We start from the raw sequence: 18140 nt of genomic DNA on the forward strand, positions 1-18140 counted from the left end.
ACGTAGTGATCCATTTCTCTTAACATACTGTGAATCTCTCAGTATTATATTCCCAATGTTTCCGTCTCTCTTACTGTGGAGGGATCAGGTCTAAACCCCAGACTAGCACAGTATGAAGACATAAAAGAAACTGTAATGTGTGAAAATAGATCCATGAGGGTTTGTGTGTGATGGAGACACACACCATGGACAGCAAAAGCGCTCATGAATTAGAGAGTGCCTGAGCATATGAACACACTGAGATACAAACCCAGGGTCCATGTATATCAAGTGTCCTACAGTAACACTGGTAATCTGGGATAGACTTTTACATGAGAATATATAAATATAATATATTAATATATTGAATTTCTTTAACAAGTGCAACGAATACTAAAGAATAATATGGGAAATGTAGGCCATCCGGAAGAGAATAAAGAAAGTTTATTAAAAACATCAGTTATAGTATAATGCGCACAATGGAGCTGCTATTTGATGTATACAACATGTTTATCTTTTCACTCATATTTTTGTCATGAATATAAGTCTACACAGCAACCATCTATACACAGTGTAAGGTATACAAACCATGATGCATTTTTAGTGCTTTATCACACCATGCTCTTCTTATCACAACTATGCTTTCATTGCACAATGACTGGTTTAACACTTACTGTGGCTGGTAAAATGTGTATCTTTCCGTTTTAAATGGAACTAAAGGTTTTCTCTGTTGATTCTGTGCCCTTCCATTGAGTCACATGTTACAACATGATTCAGATCATGTTAGCTGAACCAACAATCAAATGTTGGCATTGAAAACAAACCTTCACAGCCCAATATAACCTCTGGTATATATATATATATATTAAAACAAATTCTCATATTTCTAGTGTGTAATTCAGATGAGAACCAAGAAAAGCTAGGGATCCTCAACATATAACCTATATTTGCTGAGCAGATATACAGTGGTGCTTGAAAGTTTGTGAACCCTTTAGAATTTTCTATATTTCTGCATAAATATGACCTAAAACATCATCAGATTTTCACACAAGTCCTAAAAGTAGATAAAGAGAACCCAGTTAAACAAATGAGACAAAAATATTATACTTGGTCATTTATTTATTGAGGAAAATGATCCAATATTACATATCTGTGAGTGGCAAAAGTATGTGAACCTCTAGGATTAGCAGTTAATTTGAAGGTGAAATTAGAGTCAGGTGTTTTTAATCAATGGGATGACAATCAGGTGTGAGTGGGCACCCTGTTTTATTTAAAGAACAGGGATCTATCAAAGTCTGATCTTCACAACACATGTTTGTGGAAGTGTATCATGGCACGAACAAAGGAGGTTTCTGAGGACCTCAGAAAAAGCGTTGTTGATGCTCATCAGGCTGGAAAAGGTTACAAAACCATCTCTAAAAAGTTTGGACTCCACCAATCCACAGTCAGACAGATTGTGTACAAATGGAGGAAATTCAAGACCATTGTTACCCTCCCCAGGAGTGGCCGACCAACAAAGCTCACTCCAAGAGCAAGGCCTGTAATAGTCGGCGACGTCACAAAGGACCCCAGGGTAACTTCTAAGCAACTGAAGACCTCTCTCACATTGGCTAATGTTAATGTTCATGAGTCCACCATCAAGAGAACACTGAACAACAATGGTGTGCATGGCAGGGTTGCAAGGAGAAAGCCACTGCTCTCCAAAAAGAACATTACTGCTCGTCTGCAGTTTGCTAAAGATCACGTGGACAAGCCATAAGGCTACTGGAAAAATGTTTTGTGGATGGATGAGACCAAAATAGAACTTTTTGGTTTAAATGAGAAGCGTTATGTTTGGAGAAAGGAAAACACTGCATTCCAGCATAAGAACCTTATCCCATCTGTGAAACATGGTGGTGGTAGTATCATGGTTTGGGCCTGTTTTGCTGCATCTGGGCCAGGACGGCTTGCCATCATTGATGGAACAATGAATTCTGAATTATACCAGTTAATTCTAAAGGAAAATGTCAGGACATCTGTCCATGAACTGAATCTCAAGAGAAGGTGGGTCATGCAGCAAGACAACGACCCTAAGCACACAAGTCGTTCTACCAAAGAATAGTTAAAGAAGAATAAAGTTAATGTTTTGGAATGGCCAAGTCAAAGTCCTGACCTTAATCCAGTTGAAATGTTGTGGAAGGACCTGAAGCAAGCAGTTCATGTGAGGAAACCCACCAACATCCCAGAGTTGAAGCTATTCTGTATGGAGGAATGGGCTAAAATTCCTCCAAGCCGGTGTGCAGGACTGATCAACAGTTACCGCAAACGTTTAGTTGCAGTTATTGCTGCACAAGGGGGTCACACCAGATACTGAAAGCAAAGGTTCACATACTTTTGCCACTCACAGATATGTAATATTGGATCATTTTCCTCAATAAATAAATGACCGAGTATAATATTTTTGTCTCATTTGTTTAACTGGGTTCTCTTTATCTACTTTTAGGACTTGTGTGAAAATCTGATGTTTTAGGTCATATTTATGCAGAAATATAGAAAATTCTAAAGGGTTCACAAACTTTCAAGCACTACTGTAGCAGGCTGTTATTAGTAACTAGCAGTCTCACCATTTATGAATACAAACTGATGAATCCTAGTGGTAGAATATGACTGTAATATACTATGTAGAACATGACGGTCAAAATAACATCCTCGATCCGCACTACTCCTGAGATCCCAGAGAGTCTCAGCCTTAGTGTTTGCTTCTCACCTCAACTGGAAGTGCTGGGACTCAAACCTGTGGCCCTCAGTGTCATCTAAGGAGGGATTTCTGATCAGAGAAAGACAGTTAATGAGCCACATAACCACTGCAGGCAACTCCATATTTACTGGGCTGTGTAATTAAAAGTGCTAAAATGTGTTTGTTCTGTGTGGATGCAGCATGCAGACTCCAAGAAGATACAGAATGCTGGACACACATTCATATGGCCGTAGACACAACACAACACAACAGAACAGAACAGAGCCTTCAGTGGGCACGATTAACAGACGAGTGAGTGAACTCGGTTTCGCTATTACACAAGTACAGTTTATTAGCACTATTACTACAGCTTACAATTAAGTGGTATTTGAAGCATAGCTGTTTATAATGCTAAAACAACCTGTATATATGTAGATGGTGCCCAACAGAGGCACATTCACGGAATTCTAGATGCTATAAGATGCTGGATGCTAAAAACTGACCTGCAGTAAATTGTCTAATCTAAATTCTAAGCATGTTTTCTTGCAGTTGTGTAACAGGGGCTTAGAGAATTTGTAGCATTCTGAATAAAGAGAAAGAGGGGGGACGGAGGGATGAAAAGCAAAAAAAACAGGAGGAGCAGACTGATATAAAAGCCTGCACTAGACAGGCTTTTGCTGCTTGTGCACATGACATTTCATAGAATCAGTTTCTCTGTCTCTCTTCTGATCTTGTTTCCTGTCCTCGAATCACTCACGCCAGATAGCTATCACTACAGTTATTTTGACTATGTGCGCTCATGACCTGCCTACTTTCATAAAAAAACCCTATTTGACCAATACTGCAAATGACCAACCACAGACTGCTGCTTTAACATAGCATGCTTTTCCATGGGACTAAAACTCAACCTGGAACCAGGAAACAGTGGCTTACAGTAGTAAAGTTTTCTTGAGCAATGATTCTTAAAATGGGGTCTGCAGACCTTGAGGTGTCTGTGAAGTGTAGCCAGGGGGAGCAGTGAATTTTAATTTCGTTGCAGTGGTGGAAATTACAATCCAGCATTGCCAAAATGATTATATTTATATTTGAGGTGTTATAGTTATTGTCCAGTTTGACTGATTAATTGAATGGCTTTAATCCAAACCTCACTAACTCCAAAGCAAGTGAGCATATAAACAATATCAAACTGGACTAAAATAATAATTCAGGAATAAAAGCTGTATGACTCCAATAAATAGACAAATAATTACCGAACACATTTAATTAATGAATAGATTATGTTCATAATCCAGTACTGAAAAGATTTGTAGTATTTATATAACAGTCAAAGTAGTACCTGGTTACAAAAAGTTTGAGAACCCCTGTTCTAGAGTATTAGAACCTGTAGCTATGATGCTCACAGACTTTAATCCTGTGATCTTATTCCAAACAGCTCATTCTTGTCATGGGGTTCAAAAGTTTGTTCCCATCTTGGAGACCTTGCTCTGAGCATCTTAGCCAGTATTACTGCATAGAAAGTTGAGCAGCTGAGGTTATGACTTCCTATTCCCTGTCTCGTACTCCTGTCATGTTTCATGACCTCATGACTCCTGAAGAAAAAGAAAATCCCTTTTCTCTCCATCACCGTCTCTTTCTTTGGTTATCTCTCTCTTAATTATGCCTCCCACAACAGTGTGTTCTGTTCTTATAAAGCTCTGGGCTCAGAAGTGATCAAAGCAATGCAGAGCAGTATACAGTTACAACTCTGGCTTAAATACGCCACAAACGCACATGCAGTTTTATGTGAACTTGGATGCGAAAATAAAATTCAGCAATCCCTACAGTTAGCTAAAACAGTGTGCTAAAACAGTATATCTAAGGCTCAGCATGTCAGAATACTAAATAACACATAAAGCTTGGCTGTTGTTCAAGTAAACTGCATGAACACTGGGAACCTGAGACTTTTTAGGTGAAATCACTTGAATATCTTTTACATGCAACGCAGGAAGGAATCAGTGGAGGAATTAAATGCCATCTTTCTAATAGGGAAGGTTTTTTTTATGTTCTTGCTGTAGTTACTGTGTGTGATGAGTTAAGACAGCACTGGTATGTAGAGTGTGTTCCACTTGACTGAATGATTCACATCAGTGAAAGTGTGTGTGTGTGTGTGTGTGTGTGTGTGTGTGTGTGTGTGTGTGTGTGTGTGTGTATGTGTGTGTGTGTGTGTGAGAGAGAGAGACACCAAAGTGCATGTATAACACTGAAGGGGCTTCCTAAACTAATCAGTGCACTGTGGTCTGTTTAAGTGTGTTTTTACTTTAAATATTTAAAATGGAGCTGTGACGGGACCTTCATAATTTCTCTCAGAAAAACACACACACACACACACACACACACACACACACACACACACACACACACACACACACACACACACCTACCTTCTGTCACAGCCAATCCATTATTAAACCGTAGCGCTATGGCACACGTCACATTTATTATGCAAAAGCATATGAAACTTTGCAATGCTAATCATCTTAGCCAGAACTGATTCTCCTTCCATTTACTTAAAGGGTCTAAAGTCAAAACTTGGTGACCTTCCATTAAATTTATTAACTTGAGAGACATTTAACTCTCCATACAGTATATCTAAGGTTCTTCCTTTCTGCATTACCATGAGCTCATGAAGCTAAGAACAGAGATTAAGCGAGTTTAGCAGCAGCAACCTGTTCTTAGTCAAGCACAAGGATGCAGCACTAATCCCAGATTTACAACTCAAAGAGAGATAACACTCCAACAGGCCGTTACTAATACTTTACAAACTATTTTCTCCTTCATCTAATAGTCAATTTAGCTTCATGCACATTCCATTTTATCCTCGTTCAAATTTCCTCAATGCCTACCAGTCTTACTGAAAGCTTTTTTTTTAATTAATGCAAGACGAAACTGATTGCCATGGCTCCTGCACAGAGACAAGTAAGATGAAGATGTTGCTTGCAATGACTCTAGTATCTACAAATCTAGGCAGCATTCAGTACAACAGCAAATACTACCGCGAGTGTTTTATATTACAATCATTCTCCAATTTTAGCAGTTACTAGATAGAGTCTCAGGTGTCAGGGCTTTCTAACGGTCAATCATTTTTTGTTTGCCATGGACTTTGAATTTCCTCCAGGATATTAAAAGCTGCATTTTTTTCCCCCTTGAGAAAGTATAAAAGAGGTTGGCAAGGAAATTAAGGTAGTTTGTAGCTACTACAATGTGAGGAACTAACTTGTCTCACTGACATTCCTCAACATTAAATGTAAGCATAAATAGTTAAAAAGAACAGTATGTTGTCATTAATAAATTAAAAAAACAAAACAAAAAAACCCCTGATATTGTTTGCAAATTGTTGTGTTATAGCATATAGACGAGTAAAACACTTTGGAGAATAACAATATAAGGTCAACAGTCAACACAAATCTCATCTCATTTCATCTCATCTCATTATCTGTAGCCACTTTATCCTGTTCTACAGGGTCGCAGGCAAGCTGGAGCCTATCCCAGCTGACTACGGGAAAAAGGCGGGGTTCACCCTGGACAAGTCGCCAGGTCAACACAAATCTGTCAATAAAAAAAATTGACTACTTAAAGCAAGCTACTTTATAAAGTAAAGATGTTACCACATCATTACTGCAAACTATAACTAGAAGGGCACTCGGTAGAATGCATATCTCTGCCAAGCCACATATTATCAACATCAAAATCAAATCATTCAAACCTAGGATAATACTAAAGCTGTGCACCAAATTTCATCAAAACCTGTTCACTACTTTTTGAGTTATGTTGGGAGCAGACAAAAACAAACAAACAAACAAGCAAGCAAACAAACAAACAAACAAACAAACAAAAAACCCTGGATCCACATATATACAGATCCAGATTTGCAACAAAATTGTTCCATGAGCCACCTTTCCTCAAAATTTCATCAAAATCTGTTCACTACTTTTAGAGTTACGTTGGGAACAGGTAAACAAACAAACAAACAAAAAACCCTGGATCCACATATATACAGATCCAGATTTGCAACAAAATTGTTCCATGATCCACCTTTCCTCAAAATTTCATCAAAATCTGTTCACTACTTTTAGAGTTACATTGGGAACAGGTAAACAAACAAACAAATGGAGGTGAAAACATAAACTCTTCCAACAAAGTTGGCAGAGGTAATTACGAATATAATCATGTTATTAAAAGAAGTCTGATTACTGACTGATTACTGACTTTTACAATGATCAGATTATTTAAGTGCATATAAATGATCAAATTACTGCCCAAATCAGGAACTTTTTGGATTTATTTAAAAAAACAAACATTTTTCTCCACATTTAGTTTATGAATGCAAGTTGATAACTAGTTACTTATTGCAGAGAATCATGTTGGTGTTTCTGTTCTACTCTATGGCTGTTTCATGTCCCGTGAGGTTTCTAAATGTCCCTCATCAAAGCTGGTTCTGGCCAGCTACTCTCGGGTTTTTATGCTGAGCAGCCACTCAAAAATATCTCCTGCCCTGAAGGAACCATATGGCTCTTAAAATAACCCCTCAAAAACACACACACACACAGAGACAAATGAACCTGGATGCCATCTGCTCTCTGCAGAGATAAGACAAAATTTAAAATTTTAATGTTATGTGTAGTAACAGAAATTATAGACACTTTTGAAAGTTTTATAGCAGATCAAAACCCCCACACTCCCATTAAGCAGTACAAGTAAAGGTACAATGTTTACTATGGTCAGCCTGAAGGCAATGTTTAGTTAAATCCATATCCATTTATTCCAACAACGAGCCCACACACATTCACAGAGGACATTTCAGAAGGAGCAACAACACCAGAGACAGAGCAGTGGACTAACATGGTCAGACAGAGTGGAACGGGGGGGCAGGAAATCCCAAAGGAATCATATCACGAGCTGTGATGATTCTTCCTGCAATGCTTTTTGGGATTTCCACACAGTGACACATTGGGAAGGAGGGACCTACACAGATTCTACCTGTTAACTGTGGCATCTGGCAGAGAGAAGAGGGATTTACCGTAAGAATGAAAAGCCATCCAACCTGTTAATGTCTTCCTCCCCCAGCAGGTGGCGCGGCAGGGGTGAGTAACGTCCAGGGGAGATGGCGGGAAGACTAGACTTATACTCCAGAGTCCCGTTATTACCAGAGATATGATTATCCATAGCAGGGGAAAATGCTGCAGATGAGGATAGAAAAAGAGATGGACAGGTAGATAGAGAGGAGAGGAGAGGAGAGGAGAGGAGAGGAGAGGAGAGGAGAGGAGAGGAGAGGAGAGGAGAGGGAAGAATGAGGGGGAGAGGAAAGGAAAAGATGAAAGGGGAGGAGAGAAGAGAGAAGAGGAGAGGGGAGGAGAAAAGAGGAATAGAGGAGGAGAGGAGGGAAGAGGATGAACAGGGAGAGGAGAAGTAGAGAAGAGAGGAGAGGAGAGGAAAAAAGAGAAGTAGTGAGGAGAAGAAGGGGATGAGGAGAGGGAAGAACAGAACAGAAGATCGAAAACAAGAGGAGAGGAGAAGAGGAGAGGATGAGAGTGCAGAGGAGAGGAGAAGAAAAGTGGAGTAGTGAGGAGAAGAGGGGGATGAATAGAGTGGAAAAGAAGGAGCAGAAGAGAGGGGAGGAAAGCCAGTAAACAGTACAGCTGCTTATGATATATTATAACCCTAATTATTACAGAACCAATTAACGTATAAACCTGTCACTTCACTTTTCATCTGCTCTACCACAACATTTCACTTTCTTTTAAATAAACACATTCGTTAGCAACTGCATGCCACTGACACCTAGTCAGTGGTGCATAACTAGCAATCTGTTCATAAATACCAATTATATTATTACTGATGCAGTTGTGTATGACAGTGTATTCATTTCTACTCACAGTGGGTAATATCGGGAGGCCCATAGGGATCTGAAAGGTAAACACTAGTGGGCTTTCCCACCTTCAAATACACAACATCTGATGTGTTCTTCAGTATAGCTACTGCCTCCTCATGAGTCACCTCCTCTAGAGTGTAGTTATTAACCTGAAAGAAAATAAGTGATTGTTTGTCTGTAGGCTCAGTATTGCATGTCCGCTTTATCTCAAGTTGAGCCACCATTATATTGCACACACACATATATATATATATATATATATATATATATATATATATATATATATATATATATATATATATATATATATATATACACACACTGTGTGTGTTTGTATATATATATATATATATATATATATATCTCATCTCATATCATTATCTCTAGCCGCTTTATCCTTCTACAGGGTCGCAGGCAAGCTGGAGCCTATCCCAGCTGACTACGGGCGAAAGGCGGGGTACACCCTGGACAAGTCACCAGGTCATCACAGGGCTGACACATAGACACAGACAACCATTCACATTCACACCTATGGTCAATTTAGAGTCACCAGTTAACCTAACCTGCATGTCTTTGGACTGTGGGGGAAACCGGAGCACCCGGAGGAAACCCACGCGGACACGGGGAGAACATGCAAACGCCGCACAGAAAGGCCCTCGCCGGCCACGGGGCTCGAACCCGGAACCTTCTTGCTGTGAGGCGACAGCGCTAACCACTACACCAACGTGCCACCCCGTATATATATATATATTCCATATTTAATTCTGTATGTAATTTAAAGTCTGAGAACTCTTCCCACAAGTATAAATTATCGTAACCCATGAAATTGGAGACTTCATATGGTTTAACCCCATGGTGCCAGGATGAACCAAACTGTGATGTTGTACGATGCTAATAAAAAATTTGTATATATATATATATATATATATATATATATATATATTTTTTTTTTTTTTTTTTTTTTTTTTTACCCCCCCACCATTTTTCTTCCCAATTTCATCACCATTGCCAGCCAGCTTATCCCAATCAAACGACAACTACCAACCAGGGAGAGTGAAAACTAACACACACTTCCTCTGAGACAACCAGTTTTTGAACTGCTGTTCATGCTGCATCGCAGGGCAGTATACCACAGTCAGAGGAAAGGTCTATCTGCCCTCTTCCACATACATGAGCTCACACATGGGCTAATGTCAGTGTGTGATAGGGGAGAGAGCGTATGCCATCCCTCCCAGCCAGACAGCACAGCTAATTTTGCTGTCTTTGCTCCCAGCTGTAGCATCATCAGGATTCGAAACTTGTGATCTCCTAATGACAGGGCAAACGCTTTTCTGTTGTGCCAAAATGCACTGAATGTTAAGTCCAGTTCACTAATGAATTTTTTTATGCAACAAATAATTTTTTTTTTACTTTTGAGCATAAGTAAAGCATAAACACCATTCTAATCACATAAATCCACTTTCTAAATTTTGTGAATTATATTTCAGATCAAAATCTATAATGTTATAATTGTAAATAAAAGTGTTCACGTAAAACCAGTATGGGAAACAAGAATAAACATTAATGTATTGTTTTTCACTTTTTTAATATCTAAGGTCATGTTTTTAAGTAAACCGTGTTTTATTGACAGCTGGCCCAACTTGGCTGAATGAAACAATTGATGCTAATTTTCTCCACCCAATCTCACAGAAAATAAATAAATAAATAAATAAATACAATTAAATTAAATTAAATAAAAAAAAATTAACATACCACATATTTGCAGATGAAATTTCATGTTCTGGCACAAACACACAACGAATGTCAGTGTGTCAAAAGCAAGCACAATTGTCCGTAACTTCTGCTGAGAAGAGGAGGATTTTGCCATTTCTCATGAAAAGCACAAAATGAAGTGGTCTATGCTCATGTTTAAAAATGAGGGAAATATATTTATTAGTTTCCTGTGTTGATATTCATTGTTTGCCTGTGACAGAACATTGATATTCATCATATATACGCTGCTGCAAATAATGCTGCATTCGACTTTCCTTGGACGTGGGAAATCAGAGCTCAGAATGATGTCATTTTTGACCTCTGTGCATTCAATGTACAAAGTGGAAATGAAACATGGATGCCTCCATGTTTGTCTTTTGTGAGCAACAATTTAGGCATCTAACTGTGATGAGTGAAGTATAGTTTCCTAATCAAAACAGTGAACTGTATAATCATTGTTATAGATTTAACAAGCAAATATGTTGATCGATCTAAAGTATATTGTATACACAGCACAACTCATTTAAAGATAAGAACCACTACTTTGTTTACTGCTGATGCTCTGTGTAGCCATGGTGATTTGATGTCACTTGCTGAACTTGGAGGAGCTCAGAGTGGCAGACACCTTCTCAAGTTCACTTCTCCAAGTTGTTGGTTTTTTAAATTGTCTTTTCCTGGTTGGAGGTCAGGAAATACGAGTTATAACCTCTAACTGAATGCAGCATAAAGTTGTATATGAACATTTTTTCCATATGAGAATGGATTTGTAATTTGATTAAGCAGTGTGGTTGCACAGTAGGTCTCTTTTTGGTTATTGGGTGTGAAGTCTAGCTGTGAGTAGAGCTGTAGATTCCTGTGTGCTCACCATGAGGAGCCTGTCCCCAACCTGTAACCTGCCATCCTTCTGTGCCGCTCCTCCGTCAATTATCTTAGTAACGTAGATGCTGTTATCGCCCGGAATGTGCTGGTTACCCACTCCACCCGCAATACTGAACCCCAGCCCTGCAGAACAGAACGACACATAACATGTCTTTATTGTGTACAAAACGTGAAATACTATTGTACTAATAACCATGACATGAGTTAAAAATTCATCATAATGTTGAATAAAAGTATGTTTCCTATGTCTTTAAAAGTGAAAAAAACAACAACTGGGCACCATGACAACTACTCCATACTCAAAAAAACCGCACAAAACAAAAAGCCCACCATTAAAGAAATAAAAATTGACATTAATAATCAGCTAATAACTTGTCTTTAACATGCATATTTAACATTCAGTAGTCCTGAAACTCATCATCCAGCTTCAGTAACTTCCAGACAGCTAATTTGGTAACCTCTAACAATTATTTTCAAAAGTAGCTCTTATGCAACAAACTGATACTAATGAGAAAGCCTCCATTGCAGAGATAGAGAGGCGAGGAGATTTAGCCAGTTTAGTATATGGCTGTTATACTTCGTATTAATATTTTACACACAGGATTATACAGTGTTCATGTTCTCATACTATCTCATACAGTGATATCTAGGAATGGAATCACTGCTCCTTCAGGCTGTTATAGGAACTCGTTTCACTCCATACACCCAGCAGCCTTTATTAAAGAACCAGAATGAAGTAATTAAACTTTGAATGAGGCACATTTAAAATAAACTACAGAGAAGAATGCAATTAAAAGGAATGCCATTGTGTTGCTATCAACAGAGGGATGTATTCCTACTGTATAGCACTGGTTCTGTCACGGGTGTGTGTGTGTGTATGTGAGTGTGTAATGTGTCTTCTTATTTCTAAATAATGCATCAGTGCATGAGAGAAATACATGTTAAACTGAACAAGTGGAACAATTGTGAAATGTAATGCACACATGACAAGAGGAAAAAAAGAACTTCGGAGCAGCATTTAAAGAAGGTTAAATTTCTGTCCTAATGCAAGTCACACAGATATGTGAAATATCAATGTAGCTCCAGTAGACCTTTCTTCCAGACATGTATTTTGGCTAGCTCCTAGTAGTTTACACAATCAATCAATTCAAACCCTGATACTTCCCTCTCCCTTTGAGCCTCCAACCAAAAAGAAAGAAAGAAAGAAAGAAAGAACCCACAGACTGCATAATTACTCACATCACAAAGAACAAAGTGATTGACTCGCCCCCATTTCTAGATATTTACACGAAACCCATCTTCTATGGTCTATCTCTACCTATTAGGAATGAATAAGAGTAACTGTAACTGTTTTTCATTTACAGACAGTCTCGTAATAGATCCCTGACATCAAGTGATACATTCATCCAGCTTGAGTTTGTATACCTCGATAAAGTTAATCTGAAACTCAGTAATTAAATAAAATTAAATAGCAAAAAGAACTGCTCAGGCAAAACTGATTAGCAGATACGTGCAATTTGACAGACTTTTAATAACCTTGCAGAATCAGAGTCATCAAACATTGCTCACTGACATCACTCAACTTGTGCACTATTGATTTTAACCCAAGCAATTTCCTCAGACTTGTTTCTGAACCACACCCCAAATTGCATTTCACAATGGCTTACATTAATTCCAACACAATTTCAGCAAAAAAAAAAGTCTTTAATTGAAGTCCACACATGTTTTTTTCAGGAAAGTGACCAAAAGACCCTGTTCTATAAGACTACTCCTGGAACAGTAGCATCATATATGCATTGTATTTCATGTTTTGCTGAACTGAATTTCATTAACACCTGGCATTTACGTGCGTCCTGGGTGATTGGATCACAAGCGCGCACTGAGACTGGATGAAATATCTTGGGAATCCTAGCTCATGTACCTGTATCAGGGCTCGAAATTCTTTTTTTTTTTTTCACCAGCCAGCTGGACTAGTTACCTTCCAAAGTAATTAGCCAAACAGAAAATCAACTAGCCAAAATTTGTTCATGTATGAATTTTACTTCTGTCAAAAATAACGCAAAAGAGAGTAGTTACCATTGTTCATGACTAATGTGCATTTATTTCAAGACCCGAGTATTTTGATACTGTTGTTAAATACATAAATGAGAACAACACAGAGCACCATAATATAATATCAACAAATAATAATATATTGGAAAACTTGCCAACTTGGTGTATGAGTATTGAAAGCAAATATACTTACTATCATGACTATAGCACCCAAAATATGTCCAACATGCTTTTTGTATTTAACCATTTATGAGAGAGAAAGCATTAGGAGCTTCATATTGACTAGGAATCAACTTGAAAAAAATTAATTATTCCACAAAAATCGTATCGCAGCCAAAGCCTACCCTGCTCCCACATTTGCTTATAAGTCCTTTGTCGTTTCTCCTTCTTGTACGCTTTATCGGCGGCCTTTTTCTCCTCTTCAAACCGAGGTCGCTTTGTCCCCGTCTCTGGCGGTTTCTGTACACCTTTCAGAAAATTCCACATCGCGACGTAGCTTTGGCAGATGTAGATGTAAACAACAACAAAAACGCGTGTTTAAATGGGCGATAATGTGGCCACATCTATTGAATTTGATAACGTGATGTGGCAGCGGGGGCGTGGCCAAGCATCGTCTGTGAATAGAGGGCGGACTCAGGGAAAGTAAGTGGTGGAATCATTGCACCTGATGGGGATTAACCTGTGTTTGTGTGTCTTCCCCAGTGACCGCGCCCTTTAAAAGGAGAGGAGAGCAGAGAAAGGGAGCTCTCCCCAACCAGAACGTGCGGCTGGGAAGTGATAAAAGGCTGAAAAGCTAGCAATAAATAGTTCATTGAGAACTCAGTTCTGGCCTGCTGTGCTTCTGTGCTCCACCCACCTGGTCCAATACTACACGTGATTACCGCAATATTCAACGAGATGTGTTATATGCATACACAGTAGTGAAAAAAACGACAGCCTGACTCGTACACAATATGATTCGGAATTCTTCGGTATTTTCTGTCCTGCCGATAAACACATCGATTAACACAGACACGGCACGCGCTTAATATGTGGCGGCTTTAGTTGACGCTGTGTCTGAATCTTCGCTTCATATATATTTTTTATTTTCAACTAGCCAGCCGGGCTGGCAAGTGACAGGAATTACCTGTCAAATGACAAATTAAGTCGCCTCGGGTGACCGGACCACCGCAAATTTCGAGCCCTGCTGTATACAGTGCCTTGCAAAAGTATTCATCCCCCTTGGTGTTTGTCCTGTTTTGTCGCATTACAAGCTGGAATTAAAATGGATTTTTGGGGGGTTAGCACCATTTGATTTACTGTACACAACATGCCTAACACTTTAAAGGTGCACATTGTTTTTTTTTTTTTATTGTGACACAAATAATAATTAAGGTGAAAAAAAAAAACAGAAATCTGGAGTGTGCATGAGTATTCGCCCCCTTTTGTATGAAACCCCTAAATAAGAGCTGTTCCAACCAATTCACTTCATAAGTCACATAATTAGTTGATTAAGATCCACCTGTGTGCAATCAAAGTGTCACACGATCTGTCACATGATGTCTGTATAAATCAACCTGTTCTGGAAGGACCCTGACTCTGCAACACTACTAAGCAAGCAACATGAGAACCAAGGAGCCTCCAAACAGATCAGAGACAAAGTTGTGGAGAAGTATAGATCAGGGTTGGGTTATAAAAAATATCCCAAACTTTGACTATCCCAGGGAGCACCATTAAATCCATTATAGCAAAATGGAAAGAATATGGCACCACTACAAACCTGACAAGAGAAGGCCCCACCCACCAAAACTCACAGACCGGGCAAGGAGGGCATTAATCAGAGATCCAACAAAGACACCAATGATAATGCTGAGGGAGCTGCAAAGATCCACAGTGGAGATGGGAGTATCTGTCCATAGGATCACTTTAAGCTGTACACTCCACAGAGTGGGGTTTTATGGAAGAGTGGCCAGAAAAAAGCCATTGCTTAAAAAAATCACGTTTGGAGTTTGCCCAACAGCATGTGGCAGACTCCCCAAACACATGGAAGAAGATTCTCTGGTCAAATGAGACAAAAATTAAACTTTTTTGCCATCATGGGAAATGCCATGTGTGGCGCAACCCAACACCCTGAGAAAAACCATTCCTACAGTGAAGCATGGTGGTGGCAGCATCATGCTGTAGGGATGTTTTTCATCTGCAGGGACAGGAAAGCTAGTCAGGACTGAAGGAAAGATGGATGGCACTAAATACAGGGCAATTCTGGAGGAAAACCTGTTTGAGTCAGCCAGAGGTTTGAGACTGGGATGTAGGTTCATGGTCTAGTAGGACAATGACCCTAAATATACTGCTAAAGCTACAGTGGAGTAGTTTAAAGGGAAACATTTAAATGTCTTGGAATGGCCTAGTCAAAGCCCAGACCTCAATCCAATTGAGAATCTGTGGCATAACTTGAAGACTGCTGAACACCAACACAACCCATCTAACTTGAAGGAGTTGGAGCAGTTTTGCCTTGAGGAATGGGAAAACATCCCAGTGGCTAGATGTGATAAGCTAATAGAGACATACCCCAAGAGACTTGCAGCTGTAATTGTAGCAAAAAGTGGCTCTATAAAGTATTGACTTATGCACACTCCAGATTTCTGTTTTTTCACATTAATTATTGTCTGTGTCGCAATAGAAAAAAAACAATGTGCACCTTTAAAGTGGTAGGCATGTTGGGTAAAACAAATGGTGCTCACCCCCCAAAAATCCATTTTAATTCCGGCTTGTAATGCAACAAAACAGGACCAAGGGGGATGAATACTTTTGCAAGGCACTGTAGATGGTTTCAAAAGTTTTAAGCACATGGTCTGCTAACAAAACTTACAACGATAGTGTAAATGAATGAGAGATGAGACTGAAGAATGAAGCTATGGAAAGCAGCTGCTTTGGTTTCTGTTATTATAGCATTGTCTTTATCCATGAGCCTAGCTGCAGAGAGCTCTACTCTTCAGCGTGATTTCCAAACACTCTTGCAATGATTATATTGATTATATAATGATCATATCCAGCAAGGGCAATGATGCAGTTGATTAGTTGGTCCTTTGCTGCTCTCAGGAACACAAGACACACTTGTGTTCACACTACAAATCTGATCTTGCCATATGCGTCCCAGACAGTGGCAGCTCATCAGTGTGGGGTGCTGGGGCACTGCCCCCTCCCCCCAGTTGTCTAGAGAAGAACATCTACTTAAATATGTTGAACATATTCATTTTATAATGCAAAATAATTATAAAATAAAAATTATGTAATCATGAAATAAAAAAGTCTGCCAGCGCCTGTTAGCATACATTAAAAAACGGTTCCATAATTTACTGTATTTTCTTAATTTCTGTGTGAATGCAGATACTTCCTGTTTAAGGGCGCCAGGCAAATGAGTTTCTATGTAAGTCTTTTTGCACCCAGATGACCTGAGGCTCTTCTCTAATCACTTGCCTTTACGTTTCCCATGGGATGCAGCAATCTGTGCCTCAGATGCTCCCACTTTTATTGGCAGCCAATTAGCATGGTTTCTATTTTTTGCTCTAATGTGATTGGGCAATTCTCAATGCTGTCTTTCATGTTCACACCTGACAGCCACCATTACGGATCACTTCCGTTCCTTAGCTAGCCGAATGGTTCTTTCAGAATGGCAACTTCAAGTGGAACCACAGAAATAAAAGAATATTCTGTTATTTCTTTACAAAAACACCCTTTCACAAGGCATTCACTGGCAGAAAAAAAGGAGGTGGATAAAGGCGCTTGGACTAGACCGATCCGATTTGCAAATCTAGCAGCAGGCAAATGATTGAGGATGAGCTTACACCTGGGGCTTCTTCTGCTCTTGTTATGGCAAATAGAGATGGCTTGTTGGATGCGGTGCAAGTACTGCTTTTTATTGCATTCTCTATTTGCATTGTGGACTATGACAGGGTTACGAGATATAAAACATCTTTCTGAAAAGTGCAAATGGCACAAAAGTAGCCACAGCCATGTAGAAAATAGTATGAGCCAAAGTATTTTGTTGCTGAACAGATAGATGAAGGCTACAGGATTAGCATTAACAGGCACAATAAAGAAGTCACATAAAAATCAATATACAGTTAGGTCCATAAATATTTGGACAGAGACAACATTTTTCTAATTTTGGTTCTGTACATTACCACAATGAATTTTGAACAAAACAATTCAGATGCAGTTGAAGTTCAGACTTTCAGCTTTAATTCAGTGGGTTGAACAAAATGATTGCATACAAATGTGAGGAACTAAAGCATTTTTTAAACACAATCCCTTCATTTCAGGGGCTCAAAAGTAATTGGACAAATTAAATAACTGTAAATAAAATGTTCATTTCTAATACTTGGTTGAAAACCCTTTGTTGGCAATGACTGCCTGAAGTCTTGAACTCATGGACATCACTAGACGCTGTGTTTCCTCCTTTTTAATGCTCTGCCAGGCCTTTACTGCACCGGTTTTCAGTTGCTGTTTGTTTGTGGGTCTTTCTGTCTGAAGTTTAGTCTTTAACAAGTCAAATGCATGCTCAATTGGGTTGAGATCAGGTGACTGACTTGGCCATTCAAGAATATTCCACTTCTTTGCTTTAATAAACTCCTGGGTTGCTTTGGCTTTATGTTTTGGGTCATTGTCCATCTGTATTATGAAATGCCGACCAATCAGTTTGGCTGCATTTGGCTGGATTTGAGCACACAGTATGTCCCTGAATACCTCAGAATTCACCCGGCTGCTTCTGTCCTGTGTCACATCATCAATAAACACTAGTGACCCAGTGCCACTGGCAGCCATGCATGCCCAAGCCATCACACTGCCTCCACCGTGTTTTACAGATGATGTGGT

At 39.2% G+C, this 18140-nt stretch overlaps 1 protein-coding gene across 11 annotated transcripts in view; it reads right to left on the bottom strand.

Moving 5' to 3' along the window:
• dlg2 (discs, large homolog 2 (Drosophila)) overlaps nt 1–18140 on the bottom strand; it is a 450021-nt gene that overhangs the window by 104400 nt on the left and 327481 nt on the right. For 5 of the 11 annotated variants that reach the window (XM_060909120.1, XM_060909118.1, XM_060909116.1 and 2 more), the window contains 4 exons: nt 11221–11357; nt 8608–8752; nt 7752–7911; nt 2726–2785 (listed from right to left, as the gene is read on the bottom strand). In XM_060909120.1, the coding sequence (XP_060765103.1) occupies nt 2726–2785; nt 7752–7911; nt 8608–8752; nt 11221–11357 (502 nt within the window). The remainder of the gene's footprint in view (nt 1–2725; nt 2786–7751; nt 7912–8607; nt 8753–11220; nt 11358–18140) is intronic. The other 6 variants (XM_060909125.1, XM_060909124.1, XM_060909127.1 and 3 more) reach the window with 2 other exon arrangements.

This window comes from Neoarius graeffei, chromosome 25 (genome assembly GCF_027579695.1).
Source record: "Neoarius graeffei isolate fNeoGra1 chromosome 25, fNeoGra1.pri, whole genome shotgun sequence".
Taxonomy (NCBI): Eukaryota; Metazoa; Chordata; class Actinopteri; order Siluriformes; family Ariidae; genus Neoarius; species Neoarius graeffei.